General features: G+C 47.0%; 1 protein-coding gene across 1 annotated transcript in view; it reads right to left on the reverse strand.

The window, feature by feature from the left end:
- Positions 1 to 17,079, reverse strand: part of Edaradd (EDAR associated death domain) — a 49,035-nt gene extending 31,956 nt beyond the window's left edge. Inside the window, exons 1-3 of the mRNA XM_031358657.1 lie at positions 16,577 to 17,079; positions 4,399 to 4,457; positions 2,983 to 3,022 (exon numbers count right to left, since the gene is read on the reverse strand). Of these exons, the coding sequence (XP_031214517.1) occupies positions 2,983 to 3,022; positions 4,399 to 4,457; positions 16,577 to 16,607 (130 nt within the window). The 5' untranslated portion in view covers positions 16,608 to 17,079. The remainder of the gene's footprint in view (positions 1 to 2,982; positions 3,023 to 4,398; positions 4,458 to 16,576) is intronic.
- Between the last annotated feature and the right edge of the window lie 1,269 nt (positions 17,080 to 18,348).

Here is an 18,348-nt window from a genome sequence, read left to right on the forward strand (position 1 = left end):
TGCTCAGCCCTCCCTCCATCCCTGGCTGGTGCTCAGCCCTCCCTCCATCCCTGGCTGGTGTTCATGCTCCTGAGAACATGCTCCAGAACCTGGATCTCCTTTGTTGAATTCTCTTTTTAAAAGTGTGTGTCTGTATACTAACCGATAAAATAATTTCTCTCCTAGAAACACTGATAATCTTTTTTAAGTAAACTGTTTGTTAGACAATGTACACAGATATATAATGTGTTTTAAATACTCTCACTATGTCAGGTGGTATCATATAAAGGCTTTTGAATATATTTCTTAATGACTCATTTTTAATATTCTATGCTCTTTTACTAGCTTAATTCCCAAAGAATATTTTGTATGTTTTGAAACAATTTAGTATTCAACATTAGATATAGGATCCTCAGTTATGAATAGTATTAAATGTTCATTAATGATATTTTTAGGGTATGAAAGGATGTGAATATAAAAGTTGAACAATTTTTTATGTATTATTTGATTCTCAAAATACTCAATATTATTAATATCGTTGATGTATAAAATGCATTTAAATAATAAAGAAACTTAAGAAAAAAGTGTGTGTCTGAGTGTGTGTGTGTGTGTGTGTGTGTGTGTGTGTACACGTGCATACGCCTGAGCTGGGTGGGCTAGGCTGGCTGGCCAATAAGACAAAAAAGATATGCCTGTCTCATTTCCAACTCTTTGGAAAAAAAAACATTTAGCTATGTATCTATCTACCTATCTGCCTGCCTATCTATATATCTGCCTATCTATCCATCCATCCATCCATCCATCCATCCATCCATCCATCCATCCATCTATCTATCTATCGATCGATCGATCGATCGATCTATCTATCGATCTATCGATCTATCTATCTATGGAGGGGGTGAGTGCCACAGGTATGTGTAGGGTGTGGGGAGGAGGTTAATAAAATACATGTGGTGAAGTTGAGGGGGAATACCTTGGGGGGGGGAGCCAATTAACTAGAGGAAGCATGGGGTGAGACAGCAAGGGAGGAGGAACATTAAAGTATAATGACACATACATAAGACATTGCCATGATGAAACTCATCACCTTGTGTGCTGACTTCAACAGTTAAGCTAGAAAATGGGAGCTCTTGATGAGGGGCAGGTTCCCTGTGGAGATGGTGCAGGGCAAGGGAGCTTGCTAGAAACCTGCCAAGCAGAGCCATGGTTTGTGCTCAAGCCAGGCTTTGGCCTCTCCTCTATTCCCACAGTCACTTAGGAAAGGACTGACACATTATTGGTATCACACCAAGGGACAGGAGAGTCTGAGGCCAGGGAGGGGAGAGAGCAGTGCCTTGGCTGAAACCTGGACTTATCCACTGGTGGCCCTGATGGGAAGCTCTCCTCTGGTCCCACTATCAGAGACACCAGGAAGCCCACCTGGGCAGGGGTTCCATAGGCCACCTCTGCACAGAGACAAAGCATCCAGGTGCCCTGCCTTCTCTGGAGCTGGGATGATCTGACTGTCCCTGTGCTCTTATCTTTGTGTTGTCCACAGGTACAAAGTCATTGTTCTGATAGCACAAGCCGCATGAGGGCTTTGCAATCACCCCATGGGGCTGGGCCACAAAAGGCTAGGGTCTGGCCATTTTCTGATCCTTACCAAGTTTGAATGTGAGGCTGTGAATTATAAAAGGTAACTTTGGGGGTGACTCTCAAGCCTGACAAGTATCCCTTGGTGTCTGTCTGGCCACAGAACATTACTGGGGTTTCAGTGAAATCTACTGTAAGCCTTTCTCAGTTGGAGCTTGAGCTAACTCACATTCTCCTTTCTCTTCCTCCTCCTCCTCCTCCTCGTCCTCCTCCTCCTTTTTCTCCTCCTTGTTCTCCTCCTCCTCCTCCTCCTCCTCCTTCTCCTCCTCTTCCTCCTACTCTTCCTCCTCTTCTTCTTCTTCCTCTTCTTCCTCCTCTTCTTCTTGAGACAGGGTTTCTCTATGTAGCCCTGAGTGTCCTGGAACTCACTCTGTAGGTCATGATAGCCTTGAACTTACAGAGATCTGCCTGCCTCTGCCTCCTAAGGACTGAGATTAAAGATGTACACCACCCCCACCCTGCTTCCCTATCTTCTTGATGGTAACCATTGATTCAGAGATGGGATTAGGACCCACACTGCCTGCCTGCATCATGGTTCTGGAGAGGATCCCTGCCCACCACCATCTTGAACAGCATGATGGTGTGCTGGTGCGGTTGAGGTTCTCTTTCTTTCTTCAGCAGGAAGTCCTGCCCAAGAACAAGACCCCAAATTCACGAGGCCAAGAGCTGAGTCGGGAGCTCCAGACTCCAGAGTCGCGAGGCCAAGAGTTGAGTCGGGAGCTCTGGAAATGTGTAACTCCAAAAGCCCCTTGAGACCCCTGAACTAACAAGTGTTTTCCATCCATATCTTCTCCTCTTCTTCCTTCATTCCTTCCTTTCTTCCTTCCTTCCTCCTCCTCCTCCTCCTCCTCTTTCTTCTTCTTTCCTTCCTCTCTCTCTCTCTCTCTCTCTCTCTCTCTCTCTCTCTCTCTCTCTCTCTCTTTCTCTTTCCTTTTGATTTTTAGAAAGAGTCTTACTCTATAGCTCAGGCTGGCCTAGAACTCATTATGTAGCCCAGGCTGGCCTCAAACTCCTAGCAGTCTCCTGTCTCAGCATTCCAAATGCTAGGATTACAGGTATGAGTCATCTCACCCAACTCCTCCCCTTCTCCTTCTTAAACAAATTTGAGTCACTTACATTATTTGAACACAGAACCTGGCCAGCTTTGTGTAGTGTCTGGTGATAATGCCATATGAAGTTCAAATGTATAATCTGGTATAACATGATTTTAATTAGAAAGTTCATTTCTGAGGATAACTGGGTAGCTAGTCTCAAGTTATCAGTTCATTTCTGTTTTACTATCTCCAGAAAAGGAAACTACACTTTGAGTAGCACTTTGTTCCAGATACTCAATCAGTCACAAGTAGACATCCTTATGTTAACCGTTCTTACCTTTAGGGAGGCCGGTGTCTTGAATGGGATACTTGTCTGACTGCAGAAACAGACAAAAGCAGAGAGTTCTTTTTAAATGGCAGCTTTGAGATCAAAGGGAACAGAGAACTTTGTGTTGGGTTTCGGAGGCAGGCTAGGGTAAAGCTAACTCATCAGTGGAGTGCCTGCCTCGCTCGCACGCAGAAGGCCCCAGGTGCCGTCCTCAGGATTGCAGCATGAAGCAAAATTAAACCTTCCAGGTCTTTAGCCTCAGGCTCCTCAGCAGGCCTGACTCACTGTTTTTCTTCTGAGCTGATATCAGAGTCAACGGGTTAATGTTGAAACTTGAAAGAGAATAATCCCCCTCTTAACTTCCTTGGCTCTGACCGCTAAACCACACTTCCTCTCTTCTGGGCTGTGCCCTTCCTCCCAGCTTCCTGCAGCTTTATGCTCAGATTCTGTCTTGGTGCATTCTTAGAGTGCATGCTCTTTCTCACCACTTCTGTGATGGTTGTGTCACACACACACACACACACACACACACACACACACACACACACATTCTGGGCAATATTCACTGCTGTTCACATTCTGTCCTGGGTTTGAATCCTGGGACAGGACTCCATATTAGATATTCTCAATCTCAAAAGGAGGTTAACTAAAAATAGACAGTATTAAAAGTCAACACCAGACATAGACCTAGGAACATCTAAGAAGGTCACTTATTGTTTGCATGAAGCAAGAAAAGGATCTAACGCGATTTTGTTGCTGTTTCAGGGAAGGTATCGCGTAGCCCAGAATGGCTTCAAGCTTGCTATATGGCTGAAGATGACTGTACACTACTGATCCTCCTGCCTCCACCTACAGAGGGCTAGGATCGAATGTGTGCAGCACCTTACTGAGTTTAGGTAGTGCCGGCGATTAAGCCCAGGGTTCCGTGCATGCTGGGCAGACACTCTGCTCAGGGAATCACATATCCAGCAGGAGATCCAACACTGCTTTTTGGCCTGGAAATGATGACGCCCCAGAGGATGCCAGTGTCTTTGGAGAACCTTACTTTGGAGTTTCTGATCTCTCCTAGAAATACTTGGTGACCACGGTGTGATCTAACAAGGCATAGAGAGTCAAAACTTGCCAAGTCAGTTATCAATGGGAGGAGAGGCCCTTGGCCCTGTGAAGGTTCTATGCCCCAGTGTAGGGGAATGCCAGGGCCAGGAAGCAGGAGGGGGTGAGGTGGTGATCAGGGAGAGGGGAGAAGGAACAGGGGTTTGTTCTAGTTTTTGTTTTTTTCTTTTCTTTTCTTTTTCTTTTTTTTTTTTGTTTTTTTGTTTTTTTTTTTGTTTTGTTTTGTTTTTGTTTTTGAAGGGGAACCTGGAAAAGGAGATACTGTAAATAAAGAAAACATCTAATAAAAAAAAATCAAAACTTGCCACCTACCATGGCAAAGGATAAAGTACTGGGGTCTGTGTCCTCCACTGGCTCCTTTGCCATGTGATCTGGGAAAATACAAAGGGACAGGATTGTTGTTGAGACAAAAACACAAACGAGGCCTTCCCTGTCGTTTTCACATCTGAATGAGCTGCCTTTTCCAGACAATATAAATGTACTGTCATCTGGACGGTCAAGAGAGATCTGCTTGTGTTACTTCAAGGAAGAGAGCAAGGAGAAGAAACAGAAGAGAAAAACAAAACCACAATGCTCAGGACTTCTAAACAAACAAACACACTCAAGTTACTTACAAACATGTTCAAATCCTGGGGCTTACAACCAATGACAAATTATACAAATATCATACCAACCTCTGCAAGTGTGTGCATCTGTGTTTAGGCCAGGGGGCAACCTGAGGTGTTGCTTGTAGCAACCATCTATCTTCTTATTTTATGAGCTGGGTTCTCTCAGTAGCCTGCAACTCACCAAACAGGCTCCTCCCAGTGCCTAGGCACCACCACAGCCGGCTTTTGGACATTGGTTCTGGGGCTCAAAGTTAAGGGCCTCAAAGCATTTACCGACCAAACTATCTCCCCACTACCAACAGTTCTACCTGTTTAGTTGGATGTAACTTTATTTAAGGATTTTAGTCTGAATCCTGCATATTAATTTATTTCCTAGTCTCTGCGACTTGCTTTTTGCTTTTGTTGTTGTTGTTGTTGTTTGTACTTAAAGAAAAAAGTCCTTTTAGGAGGCTGGAGTGATGACTCAGTAGTGAGGAACACTTGAGCCTCTTGCAGTTTGGTTCCCAGCACCCACTTGGAAGCTCAAAACCATTTATAACTTCAGTTCAAGGGGGATCTGACACCATCTTCTGGCTTCTGTAGGTACCAGGCATACATATGGTGTGTGTATGTATGTATACATACATATATACAGTATATTTAGTACATGTACATATATATATACACACATGCCTTAAAAACACACATACACATATGTGTAAGTGTGAGGACCAAAGCTGAAGCCCCTAGAACCCTCATAAAAACCAATCCGTATAGCTGCTGTCAGTCTAGGGCTATCATCCCAATCAGTATAGGCTTGCCATTCCAGCCCTGAAAGAGCTGAGACAGAGGATCCCCAGAGCAAGCTGGCTAACCAGACTAACTGGAATCGGCAAGAGACCTTCCTCAATGGATGAAGGGGCGATCCTCCCTCAGCGAATAACATGGAAGAACAAGAGAGGACGATTCTCAACATTAACCTTAGGCCTCTACATGCACATGCACACATGCCTACACATGGAAAAAAAACCTTCACGTATACACATAAACATACCACATACACGTGGGGGAAAACAGCTTGTTTCTGAGCAGACTGAAATGGTCTTGAACAGTATTTCTCAACCTCAGCCTTCCCGATGCTGCCATGCTATGATATAGCCCCTCCTATCGTGGTGACCCCCAGCCGTGAAACTGTTTTTGTTGCTACTTCATAACTGTAATTTTGCTACTGTTATGAATTGTAAGTAAATGTCTGTGTTTTCTAATGGTCTCAGGAGGTCCCTGTGAAAGGATTATTGATACCCCCCAAATGAGTAGCAACCCACAAGTTGAGAACTGCTTGTCTAGAGGAAGCATGCATTAGCACCTGCACAAGGGTGCTCCTATAATTAAATGGCTGGGGTTGCTGGGATGTGCTTAATTCCAGTACTTGGGAACTGAGGCAGGGGGATGTGAGTTTGAGGCTAATCTGAGCTATATAGTCTCAAAAGTAAATACATAAAGGTATGAGGAAAGAAGGACACAAGAGGAGGGAATGGCTGTGACAGCTGGGGAAAGGAGCAATGTTAGTTACCCGCAGCAGCCACCGCCACCACCACCGCCACCGCCACCGCAGCCATGAGGAACAAGCAGGGCTGCTCAGTTTGCACTCCTGCCGACTTTGGGTAAGTCTTGAGGTGTGTCTTGGGGAGACTCTAACAAACCTCAGATGAGGCTTACTGTGTGATGTTGGCATTGGATGGGCTTTAAGCCACCTACACCTTAGACTCTCCCTCTGGGATATGAAATTAAATTCAGGTCCTCCGGTTCCTGGATGCCACAAGGCCAGTGATCACTCTTCAGTCCAGACATAGAGGTCACACGGGGCAGCTGACCATCAGACCTCACTAAAGACTGAGATAGGAGAAAGGTTGGTCTGGGAGAGCTTGGCGCTAGCAGGGCTTTTGCAGGTTTGCTTTCTGAAGCTCAAGTAGTTCTCACAAGAGGTATGGTGAGGTTTTTTGTTGTTATTTTTGGTTTGGTTTGGAGACGGCCCCCACAGGATCCATGCTGGCCTTGAACTTTTGATATAGGGGAGAATAACCTTGATTCTCCTGTCTCTACCTCCTCAGTGCTGGGGTGACATTAGGTTTGTCTTTTCTCCTGGTTTGGGGGTTGCTGGGGATGAAACCCAGGGTCATTGAGCCTGGCACTCACTCTCCCATTGAGCTAGGACCTCAGCCTCTGTGTTGTCTCATTTTCATTCTACATGCTCTGACTGCCTTGGCCTTTGCTGTACATTAGTCTGTAGCTTAAGCTCTTTTCCGTACGTCTGTCAAACATGCTCACAGACCCGGGTCCATGGCGGTGCCCCACACGCTACCTCTGATCCACTGCCTTCTCCTGGCAGCTGTTTTAGGTCAGGCCCAGCTGCTTTTGTTCTCACAGGCCCAGAGTTGTGTGTGCCAAGGAGATTGTGTGGGGGGAGGGCTGTTCCTGGTTATTTGAGACAGATCGAGGAGAAAGTCTTCTAAAAGCCTTACCTGGAGGCCTTGAAGTTGAATGTTTACAATATGATTAAGTATAAAATCAAATCGTTTATCTAAAGCTTGAAAATGTTTGTTTTTACAAGCCCCAGGTATCAGCAGGTTGAGCCCACAGGCAATGCTCCAGTGCCAGATGGGATGTGGGGCACCAAGGGGCCTGAAACCAAAAGGGGGGAATATGTGAGCCCCAAAGTGGGCATAGCTAGTATCTTTCCTGGGATGATAGGGACATTCCCCTGCCCCAGCTGTCACCCACTGTCTGGCCAAGTTTCCTTCCCGGAGTTGCCTCCACCACTCCAAACAAGCTCAGATCACCCCACATCAGCCGGCAGTTGCCTGATGCACTAGCTGATGTTCCTTCCTCACAAGTACCTTCTAGAAAGTTCTACCTGACAAACCCATGCATGAGGGTCCCTGGGAAGGTGCCCGTAGACCCTCAGCACCCTGATTCAGATGAGAATGAGCAGTCCTCACCACCATCCAGAATCTCTGGACCACATGGCCATTACTTGTTATATAAGGAGTTAAAGAGAGTTAGGTGTCAAGAAATGGAGGCAGGAGGTTCATGAGTTCAAAGCCAACTTGGGCCACATAGTGAGCTACAGACCACCCTGAGCTATATATAACAGATTCTATCTCAACAAAGAGTGACAACAAAAGAACAGTCTCTGGCAGTTGACTATGGAAGCCCCAGAGGGAAAAACATCTTCAAGCTTGAAGTGCCCAGCCCTGCAACCTGAAGAAATAGTTGGAAATTCTCCTACCCTCACGTCTGCTCTACACCATACTATGTGCATAGTCTCTGTGATATCTTGGCATACATGTGTTGTTTTCTCCCCTCAGATCCTGCTTGAGAGACCTTTCCCAAGGCAGGCCACCCAAGGCCACCCTCTTCCACCTCTGTCTGGGAGCTGCACACCAAAACCTCTCTGAGCCTACCTCATCTGACCTTGTATTTGAGAAGGCCCCTTACTGGGGAGGGGCTGGGGAAGGGCCAGGAAGATGTGAGCTGAGGACCCCTCAGGTTATCAGCCCCTTTGTCAGCTCCAGTTTTCAACATACAGGGTTGTTCAGACTCCATTCACGCCCCTACAGTGAAATCTCCTCATAAACTCAAAAAGAAGCATTTGGGGTGGAGGGAATGGCTCAGTTGGTAGACTTCTTGCCTAGCATCCACAAAGCCCAAGGTTCTAGCACTCCATAAACCCAGTATAGTCCTGAGTGCCTGTAATCACAGCACTCTGGAGGTAGAGGCAGGAAACCGGGTGCTCGAGGTCATCCAAAATAGTTAGCTCAAAGACAACCTGAGCTACAAGAGATGCTATCGCAATTTTTTTTTTTTTTTAAAGACTATGTTCAATGTGCTCTGGCCAGCTAAGCATATGAACACCTGGATAGTGGCACCCAGAGACCCCTCCTTCCCCCACAGCCCACTTTGACTCTCTTTATCCGTCTCCTTTCAAGGGCTGAAGGGGGTGGATAACTCTGTGGTGTAGAGCAATGGATTCCATCCTCAGTACCACAAAAACAGAAAAAAATAGTAAAGGTTAGTAAACATTTTTTTCTAAGCCAAGCATCATGCGATTGTCAGAGGCACAAGCTCACCATGGGGCAGGGAATTTCAGGGGAGGTGGCAGTCTTGGGGACAAGCCCTCAACCTATGCAATCTTCTAATGCCTCCTTGTAGTATCAGAATTAAGCTGGATGAATTAAGAGGAATCCCGGCTGGTGCCCACTGAAGCCCTGCTTACTGAGAAAGGGACCCCATACCTTTCATGGTCATATAAGGGGCTTGTGTGACAGAACCTCAGCTAAGCCTTGCAGCCATTTTGAGAAAGGTATGAGAACCCTCTTCCCCACAGTATGCTCTCTCCCCTGTGTGAGCTCTCCACTCTGTGCTCTCTCCCCTGTGTGAGCTCTCCACTCTGTGCTCTCCCCTGTGTGAGCTCTCCACTCTGTGCTCTCTCCCCTGTGTGAGCTCTCCACTCTGTGCTCTCCCCTGTGTGAGCTCTCCACTCTGTGCTCTCCTCAGTGTGAGCTCTCCACTCTGTGCTCTCTCCTCAGTGTGAGCTCTCCACTCTGTGCTCTCTCCCCTGTGTGAGCTCTCCACTCTGTGCTCTCCTCAGTGTGAGCTCTCCACTCTGTGCTCTCTCCTCAGTGTGAGCTCTCCACTCTGTGCTCTCTCCACTGTGTGAGCTCTCCACTCTGCGCTCTCTCCACTGTGTGAGCTCTCCACTCTGTGCTCTCCTCAGTGTGAGCTCTCCACTCTGTGCTCTCTCCTCAGTGTGAGCTCTCCACTCTGCGCTCTCTCCACTGTGTGAGCTCTCCACTCTGTGCTCTCTCCTCAGTGTGAGCTCTCCACTCTGTGCTCTCCCCTGTGTGAGCTCTCCACTCTGTGCTCTCTCCCCTGTGTGAGCTCTCCACTCTGTGCTCTCCCCTGTGTGAGCTCTCCACTCTGCGCTCTCTCCTCAGTGTGAGCTCTCCACTCTGTGCTCTCTCCTCAGTGTGAGCTCTCCACTCTGTGCTCTCCCCTGTGTGAGCTCTCCACTCTGTGCTCTCTCCCCTGTGTGAGCTCTCCACTCTGTGCTCTCCCCTGTGTGAGCTCTCCACTCTGTGCTCTATCCACTGTGTGAGCTCTCCACAGTGTGCGCTCAAATTCATGGATACATAGAAGAGGCAGGTTTTGAGTCTAAGACCTCCAGGTTGGCTGGGCTTTTTGTTTGTTTGTTTGTTTTTGCACCAGAAACATCATCACGCCCAGATTTGTCTTATTAATTTTCTTTTTTTTCTTTTTCTTTTTTCTTTTTGGTTTTTCGAGACAGGGTTTCTCTGTATACCCCTAGCTGTCCTGGAACTCACTCTGTAGACCAGGCTGTCCTCGAACTCAGAAATCCGCCTGCCTCTGCCTCCCAAGTGCTGGGATTAAAGGTGTGCGCCACCACTGCCCGACTTTTTTTTTTTAAGATTTATTTATTATTATATGTAAGTACACTGTAGCTGTCTTCAGACACACCAGAAGAGGACACCAGATCTCATTACAGATGGTTGTGAGCCACTGTGTGGTTGCGGGGAATTGAACTCAGGACCTTTGGGAGAGCAGGCAGTGCTTTTAACTACTGAGCCATCTCTCTAGCCCCTTTTTTCAATAAAGCTTTTCATTTTTAACATTTATTTATTATTTATTGTGTGAGCACACACATGCCATCCCCACAGTACACATGTGGGGATCGGAGGACAGCTTTGTGGAGTTGGTTCTCTCCTCTCATCTTTATGTGTGTTTAGGGGCTCAGGTCACCAGGCTTGCGCAGCAAGCGCCTTTACCCTGTGAGTCATCTCACTGGCCCCATATCCGCTTTTATAAAGACTTCTCCATATTGACAAGCAATCCACTCTTTTGATCCAATTCAACTCGATTACCTTGATAAAAACTCTGTTCTCAAAAAAAAAAAAAAAAAAAAAAAAACTGTTCTCAAAAAAGGTTGTGTTCTGAGGTACCGGTGTTGATGTCAGCATATCATCTTCTGATGTGATGGGGTTAGAACTTTGGTACACCTTTTCAAAGATCACAGTTCCATCTACATTCTACTCCCCACTACATCCCTACCCCCTTCTCCCTCTCCCCCAAAGACTTAATCATTGTAACATCGACTCTAAATCCAAACTCTCATCTACTCATCCTGAACTTGAGGATCCAACCTCACCTGCGGAGTCATCTTCAGGAGGGGACACTCAGCACCCCGAAGCCTCTTTAGGCAGAACCAGCTGCAGTGTCCAAAACAAGAACAAAGTGACATCTCCTTTTACCTACCACATTCTTGTCTCAGAAACTTTAAATATCCCCAAAGATGTCTGTTTGGAGAAAATAAGCAGGAATCATGTTCAGCTCCCAGTTCCCCAGGCAAGAGTGGGGCCCTTTGTGCGTGCGATCTAGTGCCGAACTGAAGGCGACTCTTTGAACTTGGGATTTCAGAGGCAAGTTTATTTTTTTTTCTTCTTTTCTTTCTTTCTTTTTATCCGCCCCCCCTCCCCGCAAGCTTTCTCTCACCCACAGCTGTTTTCATTCCTGCTTGTAAAGATTCAGGATCACAGACACTCTCAAAGAAAGCCACAGAAGGGAGTTGACAGCTCCCTTCTCTTCTGTCATGTGAACTAGCTGGGGAAGGGGGCCTGTGTCAAGCCAGTGTGTTCCTAAGGCGTCCCTGGAGAGTGGGCTTCCCTACTGACCCAGTGACAAGAATCAAGCTGATCAGGGAAGAGATGAAAAGATGTGGGGGGAAATTCAGAAGTGGGAGAGTTAGGAAAAGTTAGGAAGCATTGCAAATAAGAGAGACAGGCATAGTAGTTCAGGCTTGTCATTCTGAACTCAAGGTTAGCAACTTAGAGGTCCTCATGGAAAGTAAACCGAGGGCTGGGGATATAGCTCAGTGATAAACCACTTGGCCAGCAGGTACAAGGCCACAACTTCCATTTCTAGTACACCTGCCCCACACACACACCAGGACTGTAACAAAAGGAAAATAAAATGAAGGACACATTACGAAACTCTACAGAGTGGGAGACAGGAAAATCGCAGATGCCCACCACTACACACTTGCTTCTTGTGGTGGTGCTGGAGAAAGTAGCAGGCTGGACCAGCTTTGCACACATGGCTGATTCTGGAAGTGGCTCACCCTGGATTTGGCCAGAACTTGTGCATACATATAGGATGAGGAAGGGCTGAAGGCAAGTGAGGCACGCCCTGGCTGGTGGTCAGGACCAGGACCAGAGTTCTACAGAATATGTACAGGGAAAGTGGGACCTTGAACAAAGGGAAATCTACAAGACTGTATTCTGCTTAGCTAACAAGGGGTCCTACCTCCTCAGCTGGGCTTTCTGCCTTAACATCCACAGAACATGAACAGCCAGACTTTAGTCCCTTTGACAGACAGCAGCACGTCAGTGATGGTAGTTGAGGTTGACAGCTACCCCTCACCATCACTGCCATCATCTTTCCCTGGGACTTTAAGCATCTTGTGAAGTTCCTCAAAATGCAGGTTTGTTTGTTTGTTTGTTTTTGTTTTTGTTTTAAATTTACTTCATGGGGACTGGAGAGAGGGCTCAGTGGTTAAGAGCACCAGCTCCTCTTCCAAAGGACCTGGGTTCAATTCCCAGCACTCACATGGCAGCTCACAACCATCTGTAACTCCAGTTCCAGAGGACCCATTGCTGGCTTCTGAGTGTACCAAGCACATGAGTGGTATACATAAATGGAAGCAAAACACCCATGCACATACACACAAAATAGCTTAAAAAGTCATGCCCTGGGAGGATGGCTCAGTGGTTGAGTACTTGTTGCTTTTGCAGAGGACCCAGCTTAAGTTCCCAGCTTCCACACAGTGCCTCACAATTATCCATAATTCCAGTTCCAAGGGGTCTGACACTTTCTTATGATCTCCACAGGTACATATACTCATACGGGGAAAACACTCATACACGTGAAATAAAATCAATAAATCTTTTAAAAAAATAGTTAACTTCACAATACAACATAATAATATGTTTATCTCTCTATGTTTCTGTGTGTGTGTGTGTCTGTGTGTCTGTGTCTGAGAGAGAGTGACAGAGAGAGACAGAGACAGATTAAGAATTGTACCTAGGGCCACATGCACACCAAGCAAGTGCACTCTACCACTAAGCTGTACACCTCAACTATGTATGTGAAAGAACAGGGTTTTGTTTTGTTTCCTTTCATTTTGTTTTGTTTGTTTTTTTACTTTGCAAGGTAAACTTAGTTGACATGCTTCACTTGATGAATACGTTCCTCAGGAACAAATACAGAAAGACCTTTTTTGTTTTCTCACCCACGGTTTGAAGCAATTGCCTTAAATTCTGTTTCATTGCTCATCCATTCTTATCTCCCCTCTGGGGAGTGAACCGTGTTTATACAGGGCTTTGTATATGCTCAGCAGGTATGGTGGAAGTCAAGGAAGAGATACAGGAAAGACAGACTTGGGTTCTAGATAGAGCTCACTTTCCAATGGAGAGAGCAATGCTGGCTATACAGAATCTTGAGACAGTGAGAGGAAGGTTCCAGAAGAGCTGAGAGTGGTGGTCTTGGGCTGAGTCCCGATCATCTTTGAGGAGAAGCAGGAGGTGAGGTAGTGGGCAGCCAAGGATGCAGAGAGCTTTCCAGGCAGTGGAAACAAGCTTCCCAGAATCAGAGGCCTGGAAGCACACAACGTGGAGCCTTTCAAAGGAGGCAGTGGCTGTCAGGCCTAAAGCAAGTGACAAAAGGTACTGAAGGGACGGGTAAGGATCTGTTAGGATGGGTGGCCTGAGAATTTGTTCAGAAGTGAGTGTAAGCGGGGTGACAGAATTATTACCCATGAAGAATTCACTCTGACCATTGACAGGAAGCATGCACCAGTGTGGAAACCCCAGTTGGGAGGCCGGTGTAGAGAGCCAGGAGAAAGAGCGGGGTCTGAGGTGGAGAGGTGAAATTTTCAGCTGGTCCTTGAACTCATTAGCACCAGCTGTGTTTGCATTTCAGAAATGCAAGAGCCAGGTAGGACATCTAGAAGTAAGTGCATGTGTGTCAAGATATGTGTAACATGGAGAAGCCTCTTTGATGGACAGATTCCCAGAATGGGAACAGATATTCTTAGCATCTCCCAGGCCTGAATTATGTTCTTCACCATTCTCTGCCAAAGGGACCCCCTAAAGACACCTCCTTCCTCTTTGTGGGGAGCTCCATTCCATCTTGCCCTGAAGAGTTCACTTAGAGGTTTGGATTCTACTTGGTGAAGTGAGAGGCAGATTGCCTACAGAACACCCTCTGGTGACATCAGTTCACACATAGAGATTTGATTTGATGCTCCCTTTACTGCAGGTTGTGGGCATTTGTTCTAGATGGGCCAAGTTAATTATGACCATAGCTGCAATTCTAGTCCTATAATGCTATAACTGCCACCTCCCACGTTCATATGTCTACCAGCACATACACATGGCTTTGTGTGTGTGTATGTGGGGGGGGGTTTGTATATGATCACATAGGTACAGTGCACACGTGTGCAAGTGCTCATGCACATGTGTGTACAGACGGGAAGTCAACTTTGAGTGTCTTCCTCAATCACTGTACGTGTCCAATGTATATGTATATGTATGCAGGCATTTGCATGTGTCTGTATGAAGGACAGAGGGCTATACCAAGGGTCATGCTTTATCTTTCTCTACCTGCTTGAGACAGGGCCTCTCACTGAACCTGGAGCTAAGCTGGTGGCCAGCAAGCCCCAGAGATCTCTTCACCCCACCCTCCACAGTGCTAACATTGAAGGAAGGCATGGGTGTCATGGCTACATTTTTTTCTGTAGGTGCTGAGAATGTAAACTCAGGTTAGAACCTAGGTTCTCATGCTTGGAGCAAGCTCTCTCTGCCTACCCAAAGAGCCATTTCTCTAACCTCTGTCCACATGTTTCTTTGAGACAGAGACTCTCACTGAACCTGTAACACACCAGTTTGCTTTGGCTGGCTGGCCAGTGAGCTCCAGGCATCAGCCTGCCTCAAAGGAACCTCTGAGCCCTGGGGTTCCAGGTGGGTGCCACTATGCCTGACTTATAATATGGGTGCTGGAGATCAGAATGCAAGACCTCATGCTTGCTTGCTTGGCAGGCACTTCACTAACTGGGCCATCTCTTCAGTCCCCCTGAGGCTTTTTATGCTGGTGTTACTGCTGAACTGGTTTCCACCGCCCATTTTTTCTGATGTAGTCACGTCGAGAGGCAGCTCAGGCAAATGCTACCTGTATCCTTATTCAATGAATTCCCTTTATCCATCTCTTGAATCCCCTCACCAGTGTCATTTACTAAGTCTGGGACCATTACCCTGGCTGTCCTGGCACTCACTCTGTAGACCAGGCTGGCCCCAACTCAGAAATCCACCTGCCTCTGCCTCCCAAGTGCTGGGATTATAGGCGTGCGCCACCACCGCCCGGCTCCTTGACATCTTATTAATACAGTTCTCGGCATAAGAAGGACAGTGTTACATATAGTAGCAGGCAGGGATGAGAGAATTTTTCCCTTAATTCCCCTTCTGTTCTTGCAAACAATGTGAGGGCTGGCCAGTTTGTTTCAATTGACAGCCTGTGGAGCTGCTACATTCGAGTAATTTAGTTCTTTCTTTGATGTCACTAGTAAACAGCCCCTCCCCAAACCAGCACTTCAAGATGTCCAAACAGAATAGCCATCAGGCTCCAGCTTCTCGCCACTGCCAGACATGGTATCTTCTCTGTCAGGCCAAGCCAGTAATCAGGGCTGCGCCCTTGAACTCTGTTCCCGCTCCAGATCAAGAAATGAAGCCTGGTAGTGGTGGCATACGCCCTTAATCCTAGCACTTGGGAGGCAGAGACGGGCGGATTTCTGAGTTCGAGGCCAGCCTGGTCTACAGTGAGTTCCAGGGCTATACAAAGAAACCCTGTCTCGAAAAAGAAAAAAGAAAAAAGAAAAAAAAAGAAAGAAAGAAAAGAAAAGAAAGAAATATGAAACACAATCACATTGATCCCAGCAGTCTGGTCCGGTTCTGGTGTGGCTCTCACCAGAGTGTCCAACCTCACCAAAATCAGAGAAAGATCTAGTGTATGTACTCAAAGGGACACATCATCCATTCATCCACAAACACCGGTGGAGTTTGTAGCTAGGTTACAGGAGGACAGAAGAGATTCTGGAGGTTGACATTTAAAGGGATTTTCCTTAAATGCAGGGAGAAGCGATAGAAAAATCTAGATGCTGGCCTGAGGTATCGAAGCCCATTTTTAATGTACTACCGGAACTAGAGACCTCCACAGGGAGGGATTGTGCAGGTGGGCTCAGCTTCGTGGCTCTGTGAACAGTATAATAGTTTCTAAAACGGCTCAGAGAGGTTAAGACTTGTACAGCAGCAAAACCATCGCAGCCAAGTGAAGCCAGGAGGGAGAAGACGAACAAGAAAATGTGTGAATGGAAAGCAAGAAAGAGCCTGGAAGAAAGGGGGTGCAGAATCCTCCCTTCTCTGTTCTTTTCTACCAAAAGTCGGCTGACTTGTTTCAACCCGGCACCGCGTGGCCCAGAACAAAAGCGCTCGGCCGGCCTCCGCGTGGGGAGAGGGACCACGCACACGTTGCAGTTGTGCAGGAAGCGAGAGCAATCAGCTGCTGCTCACAGAGGGGCAAGCCCTGGGGTGGGATTGGGAGAGGTAGGACGCGTGCCACCGCTGTTCCCATCCAGCCTGACATACATCTGGCGAGACCCTGGTGTCCAAAAATGCTCTGGTGGAGTGGGGGTGGGGTGGGGAGTGACTGAAGTTCAATCTCACAAATCCAGCTGGTGGTCACACCCCAAGTGAGGGCGCGGCACCTTGCCTCTTTACCTGAGCGCAGAGGGTCATCCGGAGAAGCCATTCAGACCAGGAGAGGACAGATGAGTGTCCGAGCAGGGGTGGGCAGTTTCTGGGACCCCTGAGAACAGAAGGATCGCCGGGACCCAACCTCCTGCCGTGGCAATGCGCGACTCTCTCTGCGATCTGCCCTGCTGCTCCTCCTCCTCCCTTTCCTCCTCCTCTTGATCTCTGCCACTTCTTCGTGCTCACTTCCTGCAATTAGCAAAGTCCCTTCCCGGCGCGAGCGTCTCTCCAGAACTCTGGAGAGGATCCTGTGGGTTGCTTTGGGCAGGAGAGGACACGGCGGGAGCACGTGTCCTGCCGGTACCTAGGGCGTAGAACGCTGGTCCCACCAAGGGGGTCCCACGCGATCGCAGCTGGGAGGGCCTTTCAGCTAGCCTTCCACCGGCTGCCGCACGCGCGGGTGGCTTTCCCGGTTCCCAATCTAGCCCTTAGCTGGGACACCAAAGCACTCCCAGCGTGCTCCTTGCACAGGCCCGGGCTGAGACGCCTGCGGGGCGATTTGATGTTTGAACAGTTTCCTAATCTTCAGGCAGCCTGAAACGGGCCGGCATGACCGCACACGCTAGCACTTTCTAATTTGATGTTTCTTTGGCATTAGTTACTGCCTGACCTCCTGAGTGAGCACTACACAAAGGAGCAGGAAGAAAAGCCAGTCGTGAGGTCTCTGCTTCACTCCTCTGAAGGAAAAAGCAAAAACAAAAAACAAAACAAAAAAACAAAACAAAACAAAAAAAAGAAAAACAAAAACAAACGGTGTAAGCTTCTGTTAGAAATGTAGAACCCATGGGCCCTTAAACAAATTAAGATTTAGTTTAAATGGGATTTTATTCTAATTAAGAGCAGAGACTCTGATCTTTTAAAATGGCTATATTTAAAAGTTTAAGTTATTTCTATTCTTTTTAAATCACATGGGGGGATGGGGTATGAGTACAGTACCTAGAGTCTGGAAGAGGGTTGTAGCTCCCGGAAAGCTGGAGTTGCTGGCGGTTGTGGCCTTGCTAGGAACTGAACTTGGGGCTTTTGCAAACTTGATAGCACCCTCAATGCTAAGACGCCTCTCCAGCTCCAGTAGCTGTGTTTTCACGATCTGCCATACACAAAGGTTACAGACAAGTTACATCTAATAGGAATCTCTGAGAGGAAGCACATAATCTACATCTGTCCTTGGACATAAGCATAGAACTATACAAAAGGAGTTTAAAGGAGATGACAGCCAGGGATATTGGTCAGTAGTATAGTGGTTGGCATGTATAAGCCCCAGCCTGATGACATATGTTGTAATCCCTGCACACAAGAGACTGAGGCAGGAGGGTAGTCTAGAGTTTGAGGCCACCAAGAACTTTATGGTGTGATGCTATATTATAGAAGAGAAGGAAGAAGGAAAAGAGGAGAAAAAAAGAAAAGAAAGAGTATTTTAATATTTACTGGACAATTTCATTAACAAATTACCCAATTCAGATTAAAAACTGAAAATTTCAGGGAAACAGCAGATGCCTATGTAGCCTTGTGGTGACTCCCGAGCTGCTCTGTGGTTCTGAGGCTCGAGGCAATCTTGGGGTTGGTTTGTATTATCCATAAGATGCCATGGAAAAATTGGGTCTTCAGCGAGGAGGCCACAAGGGCTCAGGTAAGGAAGGGAAATTAACTTAGAAAGGATATTCTCTCAGGGAGTCTATTTTGAGGTTTGGTCTGTGGCTCCTTCTGTACTTCACATGGAGATGGAGTTCATTTCTGAGGTT

This window comes from Mastomys coucha, unplaced genomic scaffold (assembly GCF_008632895.1).
Source record: "Mastomys coucha isolate ucsf_1 unplaced genomic scaffold, UCSF_Mcou_1 pScaffold7, whole genome shotgun sequence".
Classification (NCBI taxonomy): Eukaryota; Metazoa; Chordata; class Mammalia; order Rodentia; family Muridae; genus Mastomys; species Mastomys coucha.